Raw genomic sequence first — 19,260 nt, forward strand, 5'->3', positions numbered from 1 at the left:
TTATAATAATGAAAGAAAAAATTGGCAGTTACCTAAGGAACCACAGGCGTAGGCTTTGCTTAAACGGTCAGTTGTCAAGGAAAGTTGCTTTTCGAAAAACTTTATCGCATCCACGTAGCTTCGAATGCTTTCATAGACTGAGCCCAAGTTCGAGCAGGCCCTAGCTTGAAGAGACATCACACCAAGGGCTTCACTTATTTCCAAATCCATTTTGTGTAACTTTAGAGCACCATCGTGGTTTCCCATCTGATGGAAGACATTTCCTAGTGCACTAGTAGCATCAGAGACAAGAGCTCGATCACCTAATTCCCTTGCAATCTCTTTTTGATGCTCAAGGCAATTGACTGCTTGTTCGTGGTTTCCAAGGGCACAATGGATGTTCCCCAAGTCACCGTATGCAGCTGCTTTTGCTTCTGAACTTCCAAGTTCATGAGCCACAACAAGTCGTTTTTCTAGACAGACAAGTGCTTCCTGCAAGTTGCCCAAAGCTCTATGACTATGTCCCAAGCCACGATATGCTCTTTCTTGATCTCGATAACTCAAAAGAGCAGTGGCAAGCTGTAGGTGTCTTTCATGACATTTGATACCTTCTTCATAATCACCAAGAGCATCGTAGCAATCACCTAAGTGGCCTAGCGCTCGTGCCCTATCATGCTGGGTGGTTGAAGTATTCACCTGTTCTAAAGTGCCTAATTGCTGCTCTAGGTATCCAATAGCGTCCTCGTAATGACCCATATTCAATTTGGCAATTCCCAGATTACCATATGACTGTGCTTCAATTGCAGAGTCTTGAAGCTCTTGAGCTCGTTCTAATTGTTCTTGATAACACTTGACAGCGTGTGTGTAATTACCAAGAGCCATATGTACTGCTCCAAGATGACCGTGTGCCTTACATTCCCCTGGTAGATCAGCCATTTCTTGACGCAGTGTCAGCTCCTGTGTGTGGTAGCCAAGAGCCTTATCGAACTTTTTTATCAGTCGATGAGCCAATCCCAGTGCTCCACAAGCAGCTGCTTCCATGGGTCTTTCCCTTGCCTGTCGGGCTAAGGCCAATTGCCTCTGGTACATTTTTGCCGCTTCTTCAATCTCAACTGTGCGAATAAGAATATCCCCAATATTTCCAAGTGCTCGGAATTTTCCAGGTAAATGGTTCGTCATATGGGCAACTGCTAAAAAGTACTTTTGACATTCTAAAGCAGCTTGACTGTTACCCAGCGCCAAGTGTGCAAGCCCCAAGTTGCAGTAGGCCCTGCCCATATTCATTTTATCCTGCAAGTCCTTTGCTAATGCCAGATCTTGATCATAGTATCTAACAGCCTCACGGTAGTTACCAATGCAATAATGTGCATACCCCAGGAAATGACATGCCTTGCCCTCAGCCGCAACATCTCCCAACTCTTGTGAGAGCATCAGATACTGTTCATAGTAGGGAACGGCCTGCGCAAACTCCTGCCTAGAACTAAGGCAGTTCCCTAGATTAAGTAAGGCACAAGCTTCACCAGCGGTATCTTTCAGCTCTCTGGCAATATTCAAATGAGCGCGATAATGCATTAGCGCCATGTCATGAGCTCCCAACGCTTGATAGGCTACTGCTAAGTTACCGTGAGTGGAAGCTTCCGCACTGCGATCGTGAACTTCTTTGCTAATAGTCAGCTCCTGTTTATGGTATTTTATGGCAGCTTCATATAGCCCTGCCGCAGAGTAAGCATTCCCAATGTTTCCATATGCTCTCCCCATACCAGCTCGATCGTGTAGTTGTCGAGCTATAGTTAAATGAGCTTGATGCAATTTTAGAGCCGCATCATGTTCCCCAAGCAACTGATACACAATTCCAAGATTAGAGCACGCCCTGCCTTCTCCAACTTTATCGCGAGCGGCAAGTGCCATTTCAAGTTGTTTTTCATGCCACTTTTTGGCTTGAATCGCATCTCCAGCACATCGAGCTGCATGTCCAAGTCCAGCATACGCTCGTGCTTCGATATTCCGATCGCCAAGTTGTTGAGAAATTCGAAGGACCTGCTCATGAAATGTTATTGCCTGGGAAAAATTTCTACGGTAGTGGTGACTCGAACCAAGATTGCTGTAAGCTCGAGCTTCCTCAACTTGATTTCCAAGTTTTCTTGCCAAACGGAGATGTTGGGTATGACAATCGACAGCTGAATCGAACTCGCCCATTGCTAGGTAAACTGCTCCAACGTTTCCGATTTCCCTGGCTTCTTGCAAGCGATCGCCCATTTGTTTAACTAACTGGACACACTGTTTGTGGCTGGCTAGTGCATTCGGGTAGTCACCAATTGCTGTGTAGACGTGTCCCAGTGATGTTAGAGCAGCTGCAGCTGCTTGAGTATCTTTACATTTCATGGCAAGTACCAATTGATATCGATGGGCAGTCAAGGCCTCTTTATAGGAACCCTGACTGAAGTAGGCACTACCCAGGTTCCCATGTGCCCGACATTCGCCTGCAGTGTCTCCCAAGCTTTTGGCAACCGCTAGATCCTGCTGCATGTACCCAATTGCTTTGTCCAGTTGATTTAATGCCCAATGAGCAGAGCTCAAAGCACTGAACACAGATCCTCTTAATTTCAGAGAACAAGACCCAATTCGTAGAGCAGCCTCAAGAACAGTTACCGCCGAATGATATTGTCCAGCTTGCAGAAGCTCTTGGCCTACTACAGAAATTACAACGAATGGACTCTGATCCAAGCTCATAGTTCGTAGTTGCTGGAAGGTTGGCTCAAGGGCATGCTTTAAAGGACTCTTTATCGAAGCTTCAAAAAGGCCAGCAAGTAGTTGTTTATTTTGAGCGTCTTGTGCCAACCCGGCGCTAAATGATGCCAAAGCTTCTCCATATCGCCCCAGGCACTGCAAAGCAACCCCTTGTCGGAAATAGGCCTTCGGCCACTGAGGACAAAGCTCTCGAGCCTTGGTTGCATCTTGCAAGGCCAATGCGAACTGACCTTGCTTTAGGCGAGCCGCGGAACGATTACTGTAAAGAATATAATTTCCCGGATCCAATGAAAGTGCATCTGTGTACAAGGCTACTGCTGTAACAAAATCCCCGTTCTGGCAAGCTGCATTTGATTGGCGGACTTTCTCAAGGAACAACGCCCGATTAGCAGCTGGCAATTCCGGGGTGCAATCGGGTTCATTCTAAAAGCAAAAAAAAACATACATTTATCAGTCTCAAGTAATTAACGGGTTAGCTTCAATAAAAAATGTGAGAATTTCGAGGGAGGGTTAGATGTTCATTGATCATAATGTACGCGAAGCAATCACCCAAACGGCGAATGCAATTACCCCTAATGTCAGGTATTTCATCGTCCGAATGCACTGCACATGTTCATACCTGGCCAACCATCTTACATATAACATGGCGGAGATCCTGAAGCTTCGTCATTCTCATCATCATCATCTGCACCACTATCACCATCATCACCCAGTCACGTTCGAAGCGTTCTATTCGAGAGCATCGAGAAAAGAAAATCTTGTTCAAATTAACCAAAACCAAGAAAAGAGACTGATGATGACGGCGCGGTGCGGTGCGGCGACGCACGGATGGTATCATAGGTGCTTGTGTGGTGCTTTTGTGCTTCTTAAAAGGAATTTAACTGTCATCACATGTGTATGTTTCAAGACCTGAACAAAAACTTGTTGCTTGGTGCGATGCCAAGAATTCATTTCATTAATCGTTTTTAATCACTTATTGCGGATGAAAAGAGCTTGATAATGAAGTGCGGTGTGATGGCAATTGTATAAAATAGTTGATGGCTTATGCATAAGCACAGCACAACGCAGCCACATGTGGAACTTATTAAGTTCTTAGAAGGCCTTCGAGATTTTTAACGTTATTGCAATTGCACGAAATTATATTTTTGACGAAAATAAAATAATCTGCATATAAAAGCGTAGCTAAGGATTTTAGGTAAAATATTAATTGTCTATATCTAATACAAGTTTAGGAATGCAAATTGATAATACTGATGACTTGCAGTCGGTACCACTTAAATAAATGTGACACGAACTTGCTCATATATCCAAAGAGTTTGTTTTTTCTTGTATTTTAGGAAATAAAAATCTAGCTGGAAAATAAGTTTATCATCCAAAATTTAAATGTTATAATAAAAAAAAAAAAATCTTTTTTATCGTAAATTATGTTTCATATTTAATTTTTCACAATTTTTTCTTTAAAAATATTTTTAGAGAATGCAGTTACATAGTGCTTATAAATATACATTTTACGTATGAATTGTGTTAATGTTACCGCCTTTCTGAGATAACTCGTTTTCAAAAAAAAATATATTTTTTTGAAAATCAAAAAAAAAAAAAAAATAACAGCATTTTTGAACATCAAATATTATCAAAACAGTATAAAAGCTTTTCCAACCAGATTTTCGAAATTGTTTTGTTAGTTCTTGACAAAACTTAAAAATATAAAAAAATAGTTCTCCTGGTGCTTTTGTAACATGTTAGTATAATTCACAATTATGAAAATCTCAAAAGAATACATTATTATTAAAGTTAACTCTGTTTTCTGTTAAGGTATTCGAAGCATCACATAAATTTATAAGGATTTTTATGTGGAATTCAATTCTGGTAAAAAAAAACTGTCAATTGGATTATCATAGAAATTTCATCCTGTGTAGACATATGTTTTTTGTATAAAATTAAATAATTTTAAATTCAAGTTCTTCGCCTGTTCTCAATGTTTCAACAAAACTGACCACTAAGAAAAGAACACACATATTAATTTATCTGACTTATCTGTCAATGAATCGGTAAATTTTTTGTAAAAAAACATCTGCCAATCGTGTAAATTGACATGATTCGCCGTGGCATTTTTCTTTTAAAGAATAGCCAGCTATCCATCCGACAGTGAAATTATAAAAGAATTTTGGACAAATTCTGCCATGCTTGTAAAACACATACATACATACATATTTGTTCCTTGTTTTAGGCAAATGCCAGACCGCAGATAGATCTATAGGTCTGACTATATTATATGATCTGATAATCGTCTATACTTATCTTTAGCAAAAATAGATGAAAGTGTCAAAACCACTTTTTTACAAATATCCGCTACTCTTATAGGATAACTAGTTAACACCAATATTATTTTTGATTGTTGAATATCATAAGCTAACAAAGTTAAAAATCACATCCAGCTATTATATTATTGAGTAAATTTGTTTGATTATTTTATAGAGTCCGCCCTCTAACGTTTGTTTCCATCTAGTGCACTGAGAAAACTCAACCATGATTTTTTTAAACAGAAGGATATTTGACTATATGTTTAAATAATGCAAACAAAATTCTATTCAAACCTAATTAGAATCTGTTTAGATTTGGAAAAACTATTTTTTAATATAAAGTCGGTTTAAATCAAAATAATTCGTGTTTGATTTTTATAAAGCCTGTTTTTCATTTTTCTTATTTAAAAGTATTTAAAAATGAACGAGTTTGTCTTGAACATATACGCAGTTTAAATATTTACAGAAAAAACAAATTATGAAATGTTATAAGTCAAACTTAAATCTATTTGAATCTAACTCATACGGAGGAAAAAGAAACATACTTATGAATCTATTAACTCAAACGAAAAAAGATCGTAAAAATTAACTATAAAATAATCGTGAACGAGTTTAGCTCAAACACGAACGAAGTCAAAATATTTACGAAAGAACAAAATGAGTAGAAAAATGTTACATTTAAACTCGAATCTATTTAAATAGAACTCAAACGAAGTAAAAGGATAACTGTAATTGTCTTATGCTTTTTGGCGTTATTCTTAAAATCCATTGACTATAATCAAATGAATCTAGATTGTTGTACGGGTAAGTCGACTTTTTCGGAGTAAATTTGAGTATTTTTTAAAATTTTAGTGTCTTTTATAAAGTGACGATCTTATAAAGTGAGTTAAATTTCAGTAATTATTTAAAAATTAGTGATTCATTGTATAAAGTGATTATTTCATTGAAAAATGTCAAGAAGTAATAACATTGGAGGATTGTTTGAACACGGTGTACGTAATTGAGACAGATTCTGATGTGCACCAAGACTACAAAGGATTGAAGGATTTGCTTGAGGAGTGGAACTTAATTTCATTGTTTCCAGCTTTCTATGGTAAGTATGTTTAAGTTCTTACATTCACCATAATGATTGTCATTTGATATCAATTTTAACAAATTGTTTAGAAATCTTGTCATTTCATTCATTATAATATATTTTAGAAAGCGAAGTTACTCTTGAAAGACTGAGATTTCTTTCAACTGAGGATATTAAAGATCTAATTCCAAAAGTCGGTCCTAGGGCCGAATTTAGAGAAAGACTTCTCATATGGAAGAAAGAAAAGGTATTTACTGATATATACTAGAAATAAACTGAAAAGTAATCTGTATATGAATTATTTTGAAACGTTTGCAGTTTGATATCGATGATTCAACAATTTCTATCGGCACCAAAGTCTCTAATTGGATGTTCAGTTATAAATCGCCAGCAACATCAGCAAGTTCTTTTAGTCTAGCAGATGTAAGTAAACCAATTTACAATTTTAAAAGCCCAGCTACATATTGTATTAATATTTATTTTAGAATTTACTTCATATACTACATCAAACTGAAAAAGAAAAGGCAGTAATTTCTTTTCACGAGAGAAACGGCTGTCTTTTAGAAAAACACCGTCAAGACATGTTTGAGCAATTTCAATAGTGAGTTAATAGATTTCTATTAAAATTAAATAGAAACCGCTTCCATGCCAAATCATATGTGTTTGAGTTTGATTTGAACCTGAATATGTTTGAAATTTTTCTCAGTGTGCTTATTTCGTGAATGGTAACACTTAGTTCATGTCTGATTTGACAGATAATTAGTTTTATCCATCCGGGGAACAAATATTTTTTTTTTTACGCTTAAAAAAAAGGTTGGGAAATATTGTCTGCGATCGACTTAGAGAAGTTGCCGATTTTGCCAAAAAAAATCATCATTTCAGGTGAAGCTCATTTTGATCTTGGCTTGTTATGTAAACAAGCAAAATTTTCGCATTTGGGCCATAGAAAACCCGCACGCATAGATTAAAAAGGCGATACACCCAAAACGAGTCACTGTTTGGTTCGGATTTTGGTCCAGAGGCATAGTTGGGTCATTTGTCGAAAATGGCCGAAATCGGGCCATGTTTAACAAATTTTTGTTCACAAAAATTGAAGAGGAGGATATTCTCAACAACGCGCTACGTGCCACACAGCCGAAAATACACTCGATGTTTTGCGCCCTGTTTGAAAAGAAAAGTTATTTGGCGGAACCTGTATTATGTATCGTACAAAATAAATTGTTAAGAATGTTAACGAAAATTAAGTTGGTTAATTTCGTCTCGATATCGGTAACCAGAAAGTCTGTCACATATTAAGAACATTTGAATGTGAGTATAATTTTTGTTCATTTAGCAATCACACGATCAATCTTAGTGTAATTTTCCTATTAAAGATTTAACATGTTTGAAACACAGCCAAAAAAAAACAACATTTCATGAATCAACAAATTTCAACTTTATTGTAATCGATTTACTTCTAATTTCGCATTTAGGAGCCGCAACGCAATACCAATGCTCGCCTTTCTAAATTGAAAAAAATAGCTGATAGGATCAATATTACAAACGTACATTTTTCAATTATCAATTAAATTAACATTTATATGTTCTTCACATAATTGCGAGAAAAATTGTTTTTTTTTTCAAATAATCAGAATATTTACATTAATCGAATACACTTTTATGAGCACGAATTCAAGTAAATGTTTAATATTAAAAACTTAAAATAGACTCATTGGATTCATTGGAATTCCAAAATTAAAAATACTTAAGTAAAAAAAAAATAACTCAGACAGACGGAATCCTTTCATCGTGTTCCGCTGTCATGTACACCTCACTTAGTTACTTTGCGCGGACACAACAAATAGTTTTCTTCTCTCTTAGATGGTGTTTGTCTACCGAAAAGGCGCCCAGAGGCATTCAAAAGTCATGTACACCTTTCAGTTTAGTGTCCTGAGTTGGAGCAATAAAAACTTAAAATACCGAGCAAAGCTAAAGAAAACCTCAGACACTGTGTATACCAGTATCTGCCTATAGAAATACTATCATACATATGTACATATATATACATAGGTAGCAAACTTTCTAGTATATAAATATTGCATCTTTTAAAGAGGAGATTTTCTCCCATAAAATATTCAGCAATCGTTGGCGTCTGAGGCTGATGCTGCGGCTGCGGTGCGGATGCAGACTGCTGTGTGGCTGTGTGCAGTAGTAGTGTTCCGGCTGCATCAAAAGAAGACACAAACTTCTTTATTCTTTTAAGATACATACCTGCTTGCTTAGTTCTGCACAAATATATTATAATTTAAGACCGCAAAACATTTTTTAAGGAAAAGTAAAATACGTCACCGATTGATCGATCGCGTCGTACGAATTGGTAATGGTGACTCTTAAAAGTAAATGGAATTTCAATACATTTATCGATTTACCTTATTGTGATCAGATGCGTTAACTAAGGAAAAAGTCAGGTTAAATTAAAAAAACCTTTCTGATAAAACACATTTGAACTGCTTTAAGATATGGTCAATATTGGTTCTCTTTATCATTAGTAATTAAAGAAATTAAAAAACTTTGATCTAACATAAAAAAATCAAATCCCATACAACTTTTCAAACATTTTAGACCATTTATTTTGGATTCTGAAAGTAGATACTGGATTTTCTAATATTTTTTTTGAAAGTGGACAGATAAAATAATATACAATAGATGAATTCTTTTGAAATCATTAGTTGCAGCGAACTTTTATGGTAGGTACTCATCACTTTCTAGAATCCATTTTTAATCAATTTTTAACCAATCCCTAACTCACCTTTAAGATATCTCTATCACATCCCAATTTCAGTAAAAAAGTGCAATTGCAGGCATATTTTTTGGCCACATGGTGGTTTAATCTGCTTATGTTGTTGTTTATACAGCAGTCAGTCATACAAATAAACAACAATAGATGGAATCACACTAAGTGCGCAATAATGGCGTAAGTTTAATATAATATTATAAAAAATAAGGTCAATTGTAGGTTGTTCTTCCACATAACAAGTTAACGAAAGCATGAAATGTTTCATATACAGTAGTGTTCATAAAAATAGCAGTGCTGATCACATTTTATTAGATTGTCAATTATTTTAAGAATGGAAATTCTTACAAAAAAATTAACATGTTGCTTGCATCTAACGGTCTTTCGTTTTCATATTAGAGACTTTTAGCTTAAAGTTATACTCTACTTTTGCGGGTGTACACAAAATATTTCAAACTCTCTGGATAAAGAGTGTTTATAAAAATAGCAGTGCTTTTGATTTTATAATTAAGAAGGTTAAAAATTCAATTTTTTTTTTTTAATTTTTAGTAAGTAAATATTTTACTATTTTAAGTTTTAAGTATTATTAACATTCTAGTATACACAAAATTAATAAATATTGGCTCAAAAATAAACAATAGGACGGTCAAGACACTGCACCGAAGCAATTCGAAAACTTATCCAAAAACTGCGTATTGGATAAAAAAACCTACCAAAATATTCCACACATTCTAGGATGCTCAGCAAAAATGGTCAGTAACGCCTTAAAATGGCAAAATGAACCGAAAACGTGTGGGCCAAAAAGGATGACTACTGAAAGAACTGACAGAAAATTTGTTTAGTTAGCAAAACAGAACCCTTCCATAGGCTCTTGGAAAATAAGAAATGGTCTTCAACTGTCTATTAGCGCTGTCACAATACGAAGACGTCTTTTATAAGCGAAGTTACCAGCCTTAAGTCTACGCAAGGTACCATTCTTGACGAAAAGGTATGTGGCAAAGATGATGGAGTTTGTTAAAGCACATAGAGATTGGGCAAAAGAGAAATGGAGGTGGAAGCAAAGCCGTCCTTTTTGGCTCCAAGGGTCGTCAAGAATATGTGCGAAGACCCTAAAATGAAGCATACGATCCACGGTACACTATTAAAACAGTGAAGCATGGTGGAGGAAAAATTATGATATGGGCTTACTTTTCATATTACGAGGTCGGGCCTAATAATCCCATCGGGAGTATAAGAGATGCAACCGAGTATATGAAAATTCTTGAAGAGGTTATGTTACCCTGTGCTGAAGAGGAAATGCCGTTAGTTTGGATATACCAACAAGGCTATGACCCAAAGCATACGTCAAAAAATGCAAAATCATGGTTTGCCCACAAGAAGTTATCCGTTATGGAGGGGCCCGCTCAATCCCCCGACCTTAACCCCATCGCAAATTTGTGCGGGGATGTTAAGAACGCAGTTCATAAAACACAACCCAAGAATTCGAAAGAATTATGGGAAGCAGTGCGTGATTCGTGGAACGCAATTCCAGTCGAGAGGTGTCAGGTTTTAGTGGACTCGGTGCCATGTATATGCGAAGCATCATAAAAATCAATGGTTATGCAACAAAGAACTAATTGTAAGCTTATTACAGTTTTCCTTACTTCTTACGTAATAGATCTAGTACTTTGTCATGCACTGCTATTTTTATGAACAGCCATATATTTAAAAAACGTTTTTTTCTATGACAAAGCTAACGGTAAAAAATCGATAGTACTTAATTTCTGTTAAAATAAATTTGGCTCCATGAAATTACGCCAGAATTTTTTTTGGAAAAAACGCCAGAAAATTCTTCATACAAAATTCTGGCTTTTTTTCCTAGGAAAAAATCCCAAATTTTTCTGGCAAAATTTCGGAATCTCAGGCATTTTTTCCTAAAAATTTTATTTTGAAAAAAAAGCCAGCAATAAAATTTCCTTTTCATGTTTAGGAAAAAACGTCAGAAAACTGTTTGTACAAATAGTTGTAATAAATAAACAGTTTTAATACACATTCTTTGTCTCTATCATCTATTGTAAGAATTATTATTGTCCGCTCCACCCCCGCGCGTACATGTCAGGGGCTGTTTTTTCCTGTTGTGATAAAATGTCTACAATATTGACCAAGTAGCGACTTTTAAAATCCAAAACATTTTCTGGCTTTTTTTCCAAATTGATATTGAAATTAGGCCAGAATATATCAATTGGTTTTCTGGCCTTATTTCCATTTTGGTTTCTGGTTTTTTTTTCCATTTCTGTCTGGCACAATTTATAATGTTTCTGGCTTATTTTCCACAAAAAATTCTGCTTCTTTTTCCATTTTGAAGCAAAAAACATTTTTATGGCGTTTTTTCCAAAAAAAAATTCTGGCGTAATTTCCGGGAGCCAAATATTTTAGTTTGTTGTTCGAAGTTTAATGAAATATATTATGACGTTGAAATTGAAAGCCTTTTTGTTTTATTTGGAGAGCACTCCAATTTTTATGAACACAACTGTATATGTACATACATATAAAGTGTATTTTGGCAAATCTAACATTACTTCTATACAATTACTTTAAAGTGTTACATTTCTTTTGTTCCATGGTTCAATTGATTGTTTTTTGGTATTTTATTTTTAATCTTTTTTCATTGTTTGATGATAAACCTTTCATTAAAAAGGTTATATAAGACAAACAACCCTTAGAGTTTGATTCTAAAGATAATTTATATTTCAATACATTAATCGGCTAAGAAATATAAAGTTGAAAATCCAAATTATTAATTAACGAAATTATATAATTTGAATCGAAGCAGTTGATAACATTTCATTTTGTCCACACGTATTTAAAGAGGGTGAGGGTAATTGAAGGCACATTATATTATTTTTAACACCTTTAAGCCCAGGTCAAAATTTATCAACTTACTCAGCTATAAGTAGGTTCATTTGCATTCCATAACCACGAGAGTTTTGCACCCACTTTGCGTGCACTGATGCTATATTAAATTTTTTTGTTCAATTTGTTCATTAAATATGTATGGATATGATAAAAAACCTCATCAATACGATGATAATCGGTTACGTAAAGTATCTTTAACACAAACAACATCTGCGTTAATGCGGATTTAGTAAAAAGTGAAAGTCCATATGGCATTTAATATTTACACATTACAACAAAAAAGTCATTATCATCCTTGTAGAGACACATATGATGCTGTTGGAGTGTGCCTCGTCTTGAAAAAAATGAGAAAAGCAGTCGTTCAAATTTTATTGATATTTTGTCTTACACACTAAGAAGTGCACAACACTATAGCTGCAGCTTAATACCACTATCAGTCATGTTATAAACAAATGTATGTATTTATGCATTATTTTTGTGTAAGCATTTATACAACAACACATTTACTCCTTTTAAAATGTTAATTTCGTTCAAAAACGTCTTAGAACACACAGAAAACCATTTACGAGGCAAATTTTAGAAATTTTGCTATCGCGAGCTCTCTGCTAGAATATTGACAGTTTTCTTGCTGAGGGTACTCTCATAATTGTGTGCACTTGATAGATTTCTTCTGCTAGCATATTATCAGTTGGCCATGTTTTCTTACAAGCTTTAATTATCCTCACTGATAACTTCCCATCCCGTCTGTCGGTTTGCCTTGCTTAAAAGGTCTGTAGGTTTTCGTGTTTTGTTAAAAAAGTTGTCAATTGAATTATTCTAAAAGATTAAAAAATTACAATATTTTGCATTTGATGAAATAGTTTGATTTCAAAATCTATTTTTGTAAACGAGATTTTTATTCGAAAACCAATTTGTACCAATTTTAGTAGCATTTGTTAAAAGATTTTATTTCTTAAACAAATAAATACAAATTAGATCTAATTTAAAGTCAATATCTTCTATTGTTCACGAAATATCGAGAACCAAACATTAATTTTTAGCAAATATGCTTACTATTTTTTGAAGATTTAATTTTTTTTTATGAAAATATGGATTTATATAAGAAAAACTACAGAATATCGAAAAAAACATTTTCTGTTAAATAAAAAATGCTATTTGAGTCGAAAGTAACTTTTTACCACATTTTAGCATTATTTTTCAATTAGATTTTTCTCAAAATTTTACTGAATATTGAAAACAATATTTCCTTTAAGCTAAAATTAGTAAGAAACCATAATTTCAAATTTTTAAAAAGATATTTGTGTCGGAAATGAATTTTTACCAACTTTTGTAAAATTTTCTTTTAAGTTTCTATTTTTTATTAAAAAACTGTCAATTCGATTTTTCTCAAAATTTTCCCTAATGTTGAAAAAAATATTTCTTATAAGATAAAATAAGTTGGAAGCCATAATCTCAAATTTTTGAAGAGTTGTTTGAGTCAAAATTCAATTTTTAACAACTTTGAGTAATGTTTTTTTTAGGTTTTTATTTTATATAAAAAACTTTTTATTCGTACAATTTTCGAGGTAACAAATATTTTTTTTTCAGTTTTTTTTTTGATTTATAAAAAAACCGTTAATTTGATTTTTTATAAAATATACTTGTTTGGTATCAAGTTACAATATGCAATATAAAACTTAATTCACGTCTCTAATGTTTTTGATTCGTGAGATATTTGGGGTTAACCAACATTTTTACCTTTTTTTTAACTTTTATGGTAAAAAAACCAACACTCAATTTTCTTGAGATGCCTTTTCGCATCTTTCTGCATTATTATCTGTAAAACAAAATTTATTTGAAGTTGATATCTTTACTAGTTTTTGAGCTATGGACGACGAAAAGACTTCGAGAACGTACGGACGTACGGCATCTTTCTTAAAATCTTTTATTTCGACTCTAGGGATCTTGAAACGTCGAGAAATGTCAACATTTTCAATTTGACTAATTGGACCCATTACAATAACAATACAAAAGTAAAAAAAGTATTTTCAAATCAAATTTATATGAACAATAGACATAGTTTCCACTGATTTGCCATGTTTACTCTCGACAGTTGCTCGCAAAATACGAATTGTGTTGGTATTTCGCGAGCTTATCTCGGATAGTTGTAAGCACACGTGTCCACTTGCGAGTAACTTTCAAAAAGACCGAATGTCGAAAGTAATTAGTCAACTCTCTCCAGACTATGTTCACTTGCGGGATCGCTCTCGAGAGCAGCTTGAGAGCGACTCGCAGCACTTTTACTCTCAAATGGACACCCACCTTAAGATTTAAAAAATCTTATTATTAATACAAATTAAAAGAAAACAATAAAAAAAAAAAACACAAAACGCTACATATGATTGCTCAGAACTATAAGTTTTTAGTTTTAAGTATGATAAAATAAATATCCTTTTTTATGGAGATTGATGTGTGCAGCATTTTAAATATTATCGAAAAATTTTAAAATCTTTTTTAAATGCAAGTGAACAAAAAACTAATAGAGCGACTTGGTTTCTCCGTGCGTCGATCCCAATCATAAAATGTCATGAATTAATATTGCATTTGAGTTTATTTGTTTAAATTGGTGGAAAGATAAATCTGTTAGTTATCAAGGCTGGTGAAGGTGAGAATAAGAGAAAATAACCAGCGCCAATGAACTAGAATTTCATGTTCCATGAGAGTACCTACTATAGAAGGGAAGTGTGTTCTTTGGTTTGTATTAATTTTTTAATGTTCGAAATTTAAATGAACGGAAATGTTTTAAATTAAAATAACAAAAACATTTTTAACAGAAAGACACATTTATAAAGATAATTTTAAATCAAGTTATACATTATTATTAATTAAAATGTTAATAATGACACAACTTCTATATAGTACATTTGTATCTCACTTTACAATACACTTCAGAATGCTAGAGAGTAAAAGTGTAAAACAGGCGTCAGTCTACGGTCAAAGGTATATCAAAAGTGCATTTGTTAGTTGTTAGTAACACAACTTAGGCATATCACACGCACAAAATCCAAAATATAAAATATAAAATATAAAAAACATGAAATAATTGAGAAAAGAAAAAAATATATAAGAGGAGTTTACGAAGGTGCAGCACTGATTCTAAAAAATGATTTTAATCCACGTCATAGTTAGTTGTATCGAAATCTACATTTAAAAATTTAAATGTACGGAGGTGATGAGCACTGCCTCTTTAATTCAAATTAATACAAGATTATCAATTCTATTTCACTATTAAGGAGTTGATGGAGAAATATTAATCCATTATTAACACGCTCTTTGTGCTGAGATTTTATAAGAAATTTTATCCCAACGAAGACCCTTATTGAGTTCCTAATTTGAGCTGCGAAATACAATAATCAATTAAATTTATGATTTCTTTTAACTTCTAATAGGAAGTTGTTGTAATTGGTCCGATTTGTCGAATTGAAAATTTTGACATTTCTTGACGTTTCAAGGTCCCTAGAATCGAAATGAAAGATTTTTAGAGAGATGCCTGAGCGCGTGTGTGTACGTATGTTCGCGGAGTTTTGAGAGTCGTTAGTCACTAGGCCGTAGTTCTCAACGGACTGTTGCGCCACCTTATTTATTTTGATATACTTCTGAAATGTTGCCTTTTTGTAAAAAAAATTACAGAAATGGTGTGGACGCTTTAAAAAACATTTCTGAAATATTTCTTTGTTTGTAACTTATTTAGTAAGTTTTCTTCGTGAAAATTGATTTTAAGGAAGTAGCACTGATTGCGTTGTGTTTTATCATCATTAAAAATTAAAAACAAAAAGACATTGGCAAATACATATTTTTAAAACAAGAACTTAAGCTTTATCTTTATAATAATTTATCTTATTTTTTCAAATTTGTGGTATAGCATCGGCTTTTTTTATTTTATTTTTAAAGTATTCGTCAAGTACATCCCATAAAAAAAAACTGTTTTAGTAAGTGAGGTTAAACATGGAAAGACATAAGACATAAGGTTATTGCTGATAAATGACAATCAAAATATTCGAATTTGATTCATGTAAGGCGACAATTGGTACCTAAAAAGCTGTCATAAAAAAAAGTATTATATTCGTTTTCCAACAAATAAGTCGTTTCTGAATAGTGCTACCAGGCGTTTATACAAACGAATGAAATTTGTTTAGTTTTCTTTTAAAGAAAAAACATTCTTGTGACCGACAAAGCTTACCACGTTCGAAAAAGGCACAATAAAGATAAAAAATTTATTAAAATACAGCCATTGTAATACTTTTGTTTAGATATTTCATAGGAACCATTTTGAAATTGCACGATAGCCAAAATGAATTGTGACAATTCCAATCTTAAATTGTTCAACCGAATTGAATTGAGTTGAACCATCTTACACAGACGGAATGAAAATGATAGACTGTCAAGAATATAATAGTCAATTATCATCTTAGCCGATTCCACTTTTGATTTTTTCATAAATAAATACAATATGAAATTCCATTTTATATTAAAAGAAAAACAATTTTAGAAAATAATAAATATGTAAGATGACTATAGGGTTTTTTTGTTTTGTGAATTGAATACAAATTTTAAACAAAATTAAAATCGCTATAATTTTAAATACATATACAATACACATAAATGTATTATATACTAAGCAATGTATACCCAACTTATACAACATACAGGTACAAACTCTTAAAGAGCGGTACATAGGTGTTGTATAGTAACAATCCAGACAAAAATGATGTTGATCGTGCAGGATTTTCTGTGCCACAAACCGATAGACATCACTATAAACCTAAACTACCGCTTCAACCGGTAGGCACTTGGTCGTGTTCCTTATGCAGTGTTTTATTTTTTAAAACACTCCTTTAAGTTCTTTCTCAATTTGGATTAAAATTTCAATTTGAACAAAACTTGAAACAGTACGAATTACAAAAAATTAAAAAAAGAAAAAATAAGTCTTCTAAACCTAACTGGTGGTGTTATAGTGGTTTACCATATTAAGGGACCACCGATTTCGGAACTTTACGACCGTTAAGATGCAAAGAGGTTCCTTAACGATTATCACGAAAACATTTTTCAGAAAATTAACACGTAAGGCTGACATGGTAAAGTTATTTTTTATAATACTTATGTCCTTTCCAAAGTACACCAAATCAAAATAAAAGAGCTATGTGTCGAGCTACAGGTATTATATTGACTAAATTATTGAAAAGTTAAAGTTCAAAAATTTAAATTACCTATTCATCTAGACTCTGCAACTTGATTAATCTGACTACATATATGGGTTCCCATATTCGAAAAATGTAATTTTAACTTTCAACTTTCTTTAACTCATGGCCGATACAAAAATTATTCATACCTTAAAGAGTAATTGTCCGTGCAAACATGTAAACTCATCTCAATGAACAATATCGAGTCCAATCATCGCCAATAACGGAGACAAAAATTATCAAGATCTAAATCAATTAATACTGATGTTGATGTTGCTATATAGACTAGCATAATGTAAATAGATATATGATGGCATCAGAAATTCCAACAATCCAATGAAAACCATCTAAGTGATCTACGAGAGTATTGCAAGGCCCATGAGTAGATACTGGTATGAAGATCAGAGGCAACCAATTTATAAACAATCCAGTTCCAGATTTAGTGCGGAGCACGAGCAGTGCTGGGGCAGTGCAGAGCTCCTACATGTAATCAAATTGGATCAAGTTGCACTTGTGTACAGCATGACTTTCAATCCAACTTAAACATGCCCATCATCATGGGTTTTGTTGTTTTATAAATGTGTGTACCTAACCTACTTGTATAATTTTTATTCGATCCACCAATTTCTGATAACCACTCATGCGAAAATAGACGTTGACATCTTTCTGTTCTGAATAAGCTGTTTACAAAGGGCGACGGGACATGACTTGATGCGACGACCAACAACCCAACCAAGCACCGATGCTGACGATGCGTTGAGGAGGCAGAGGAACTTCTGGGGATGACATCGATACACAAATATCGGCGGTGAATGTTTGTCGGTAAAACAAAAAAGCTAAGCTATGTATATAAAGGTACAATGTATAGCTTGGGTCTACCACGATATCTAGAAATTAATGATCTAGAAAGTAGAAATCTCGAATATGAAAATCTCGAAAACAAAAATCTAGAATGGAAAAAATCTCGAAAACAAAAATCTAGAAAATAAAATCTCGAAATGCCAAAATCTAGAAAAAAAAACCTGGAATACCTTACTTAACCTTAACAAACTCAAAGTTGACAAGTAAAGTTATCAATCATACAATTGCACATTGCTACACATGCACCTTTCTTATTGTTTGCAACTATTTTTATTGCTCAGAAAATAAAATATTGGGTAAACTGGTGTATTTTTGTTTTATTGAGTTTTAACTGTTAAAAAAACAAAAAAAATCTCGAATTTTTATTTTTTTTCGAGATTTTTTTTCTAGATAGAGTCTTTCGAGATTTTTGTTAATTCTGGATTTTTGTGGATTCGAGATTTTTGCGTTCTAGATATTTTTTTTTTATTTTCGAGATTTTCGGCATTCGAGGGAGAGAAGACGAAAGAGTGATTTTAATATCTTAAAGCACAAAAATAAGATTGTTATGAAATTTAATTTGTAAGTTCTGCTAAAGAGAAAAATTGAAATGGGTTCTCAAACTCCGTGTATATTTTTGTATATGTTACCGGAAATGTTTGAAACCTTGGAATTATATACAATTCCTAGGAAATGCATACAGTGCCGAGTCTATTAAGGAAATGTATAAAAAGATTTATAAAAGATTATTTAAAACACATATTTCCTAGGATATGTATATATTTCATAGGAATTGTATACAACTGCTTAACAATGTGTTTAATTAATATTATGTACCTACTATATCAAAAATCTGGAAAAAGAAAATATAGCTACCAACTTAAAATGAATTAAAATGTTTTCTTAACTGTATATTACTTTATTTTTAAATGAAAGAACTTATTTATTTTTACAGGATAAGCTGGAGTGGCACTTAGAATTACATAATATTTTATTTTTGAATCAAAAACATTTTGATGAGCTATAACCCTTCTTGCAAAGACATTTTTTGAATCCTTGTCCAGTCCCAGTCGATTCGCAACTGTGCGTTTGGAAATGTCGGTATTAGGTACTTCTTTGGTATTCAGGATACCTCTTGGGCACACACTGAATTCAGATCTAGAATACAATGGTTTCATGATCCATTCTTTGCTACAATTGTTTCATGATTTCATTTTTTGCTACAATCTCATATATTTATCTGTTTTATTTATAATAACACCTATATTTTTTCGGGCGTCACCAGGAACGGAAACTCTTACAGAATGGACACATTCGGAAACTTCTTGTCCCTTGTTTTTAACATTTTTCATGTCTGTTATTTCAGGTTTTGCTTAGCAGAATGGCAATTTTTTTAACTACTAAATTTTTTGAACACATTAGACAAAGCAG

At 33.3% G+C, this 19,260-nt stretch overlaps 1 protein-coding gene across 1 annotated transcript in view; it reads right to left on the minus strand.

Annotated features, from left to right (window-relative positions):
• LOC129944296 (tetratricopeptide repeat protein 28) overlaps nt 1-19,260 on the minus strand; it is a 46,304-nt gene that overhangs the window by 5,107 nt on the left and 21,937 nt on the right. Inside the window, exon 3 of the mRNA XM_056053643.1 lies at nt 33-3,150. Within this exon, the coding sequence (XP_055909618.1) occupies nt 33-3,150 (3,118 nt within the window). The remainder of the gene's footprint in view (nt 1-32; nt 3,151-19,260) is intronic.

The sequence above is a fragment of the Eupeodes corollae genome, chromosome 2 (genome assembly GCF_945859685.1).
Source record: "Eupeodes corollae chromosome 2, idEupCoro1.1, whole genome shotgun sequence".
NCBI lineage: Eukaryota > Metazoa > Arthropoda > Insecta > Diptera > Syrphidae > Eupeodes > Eupeodes corollae.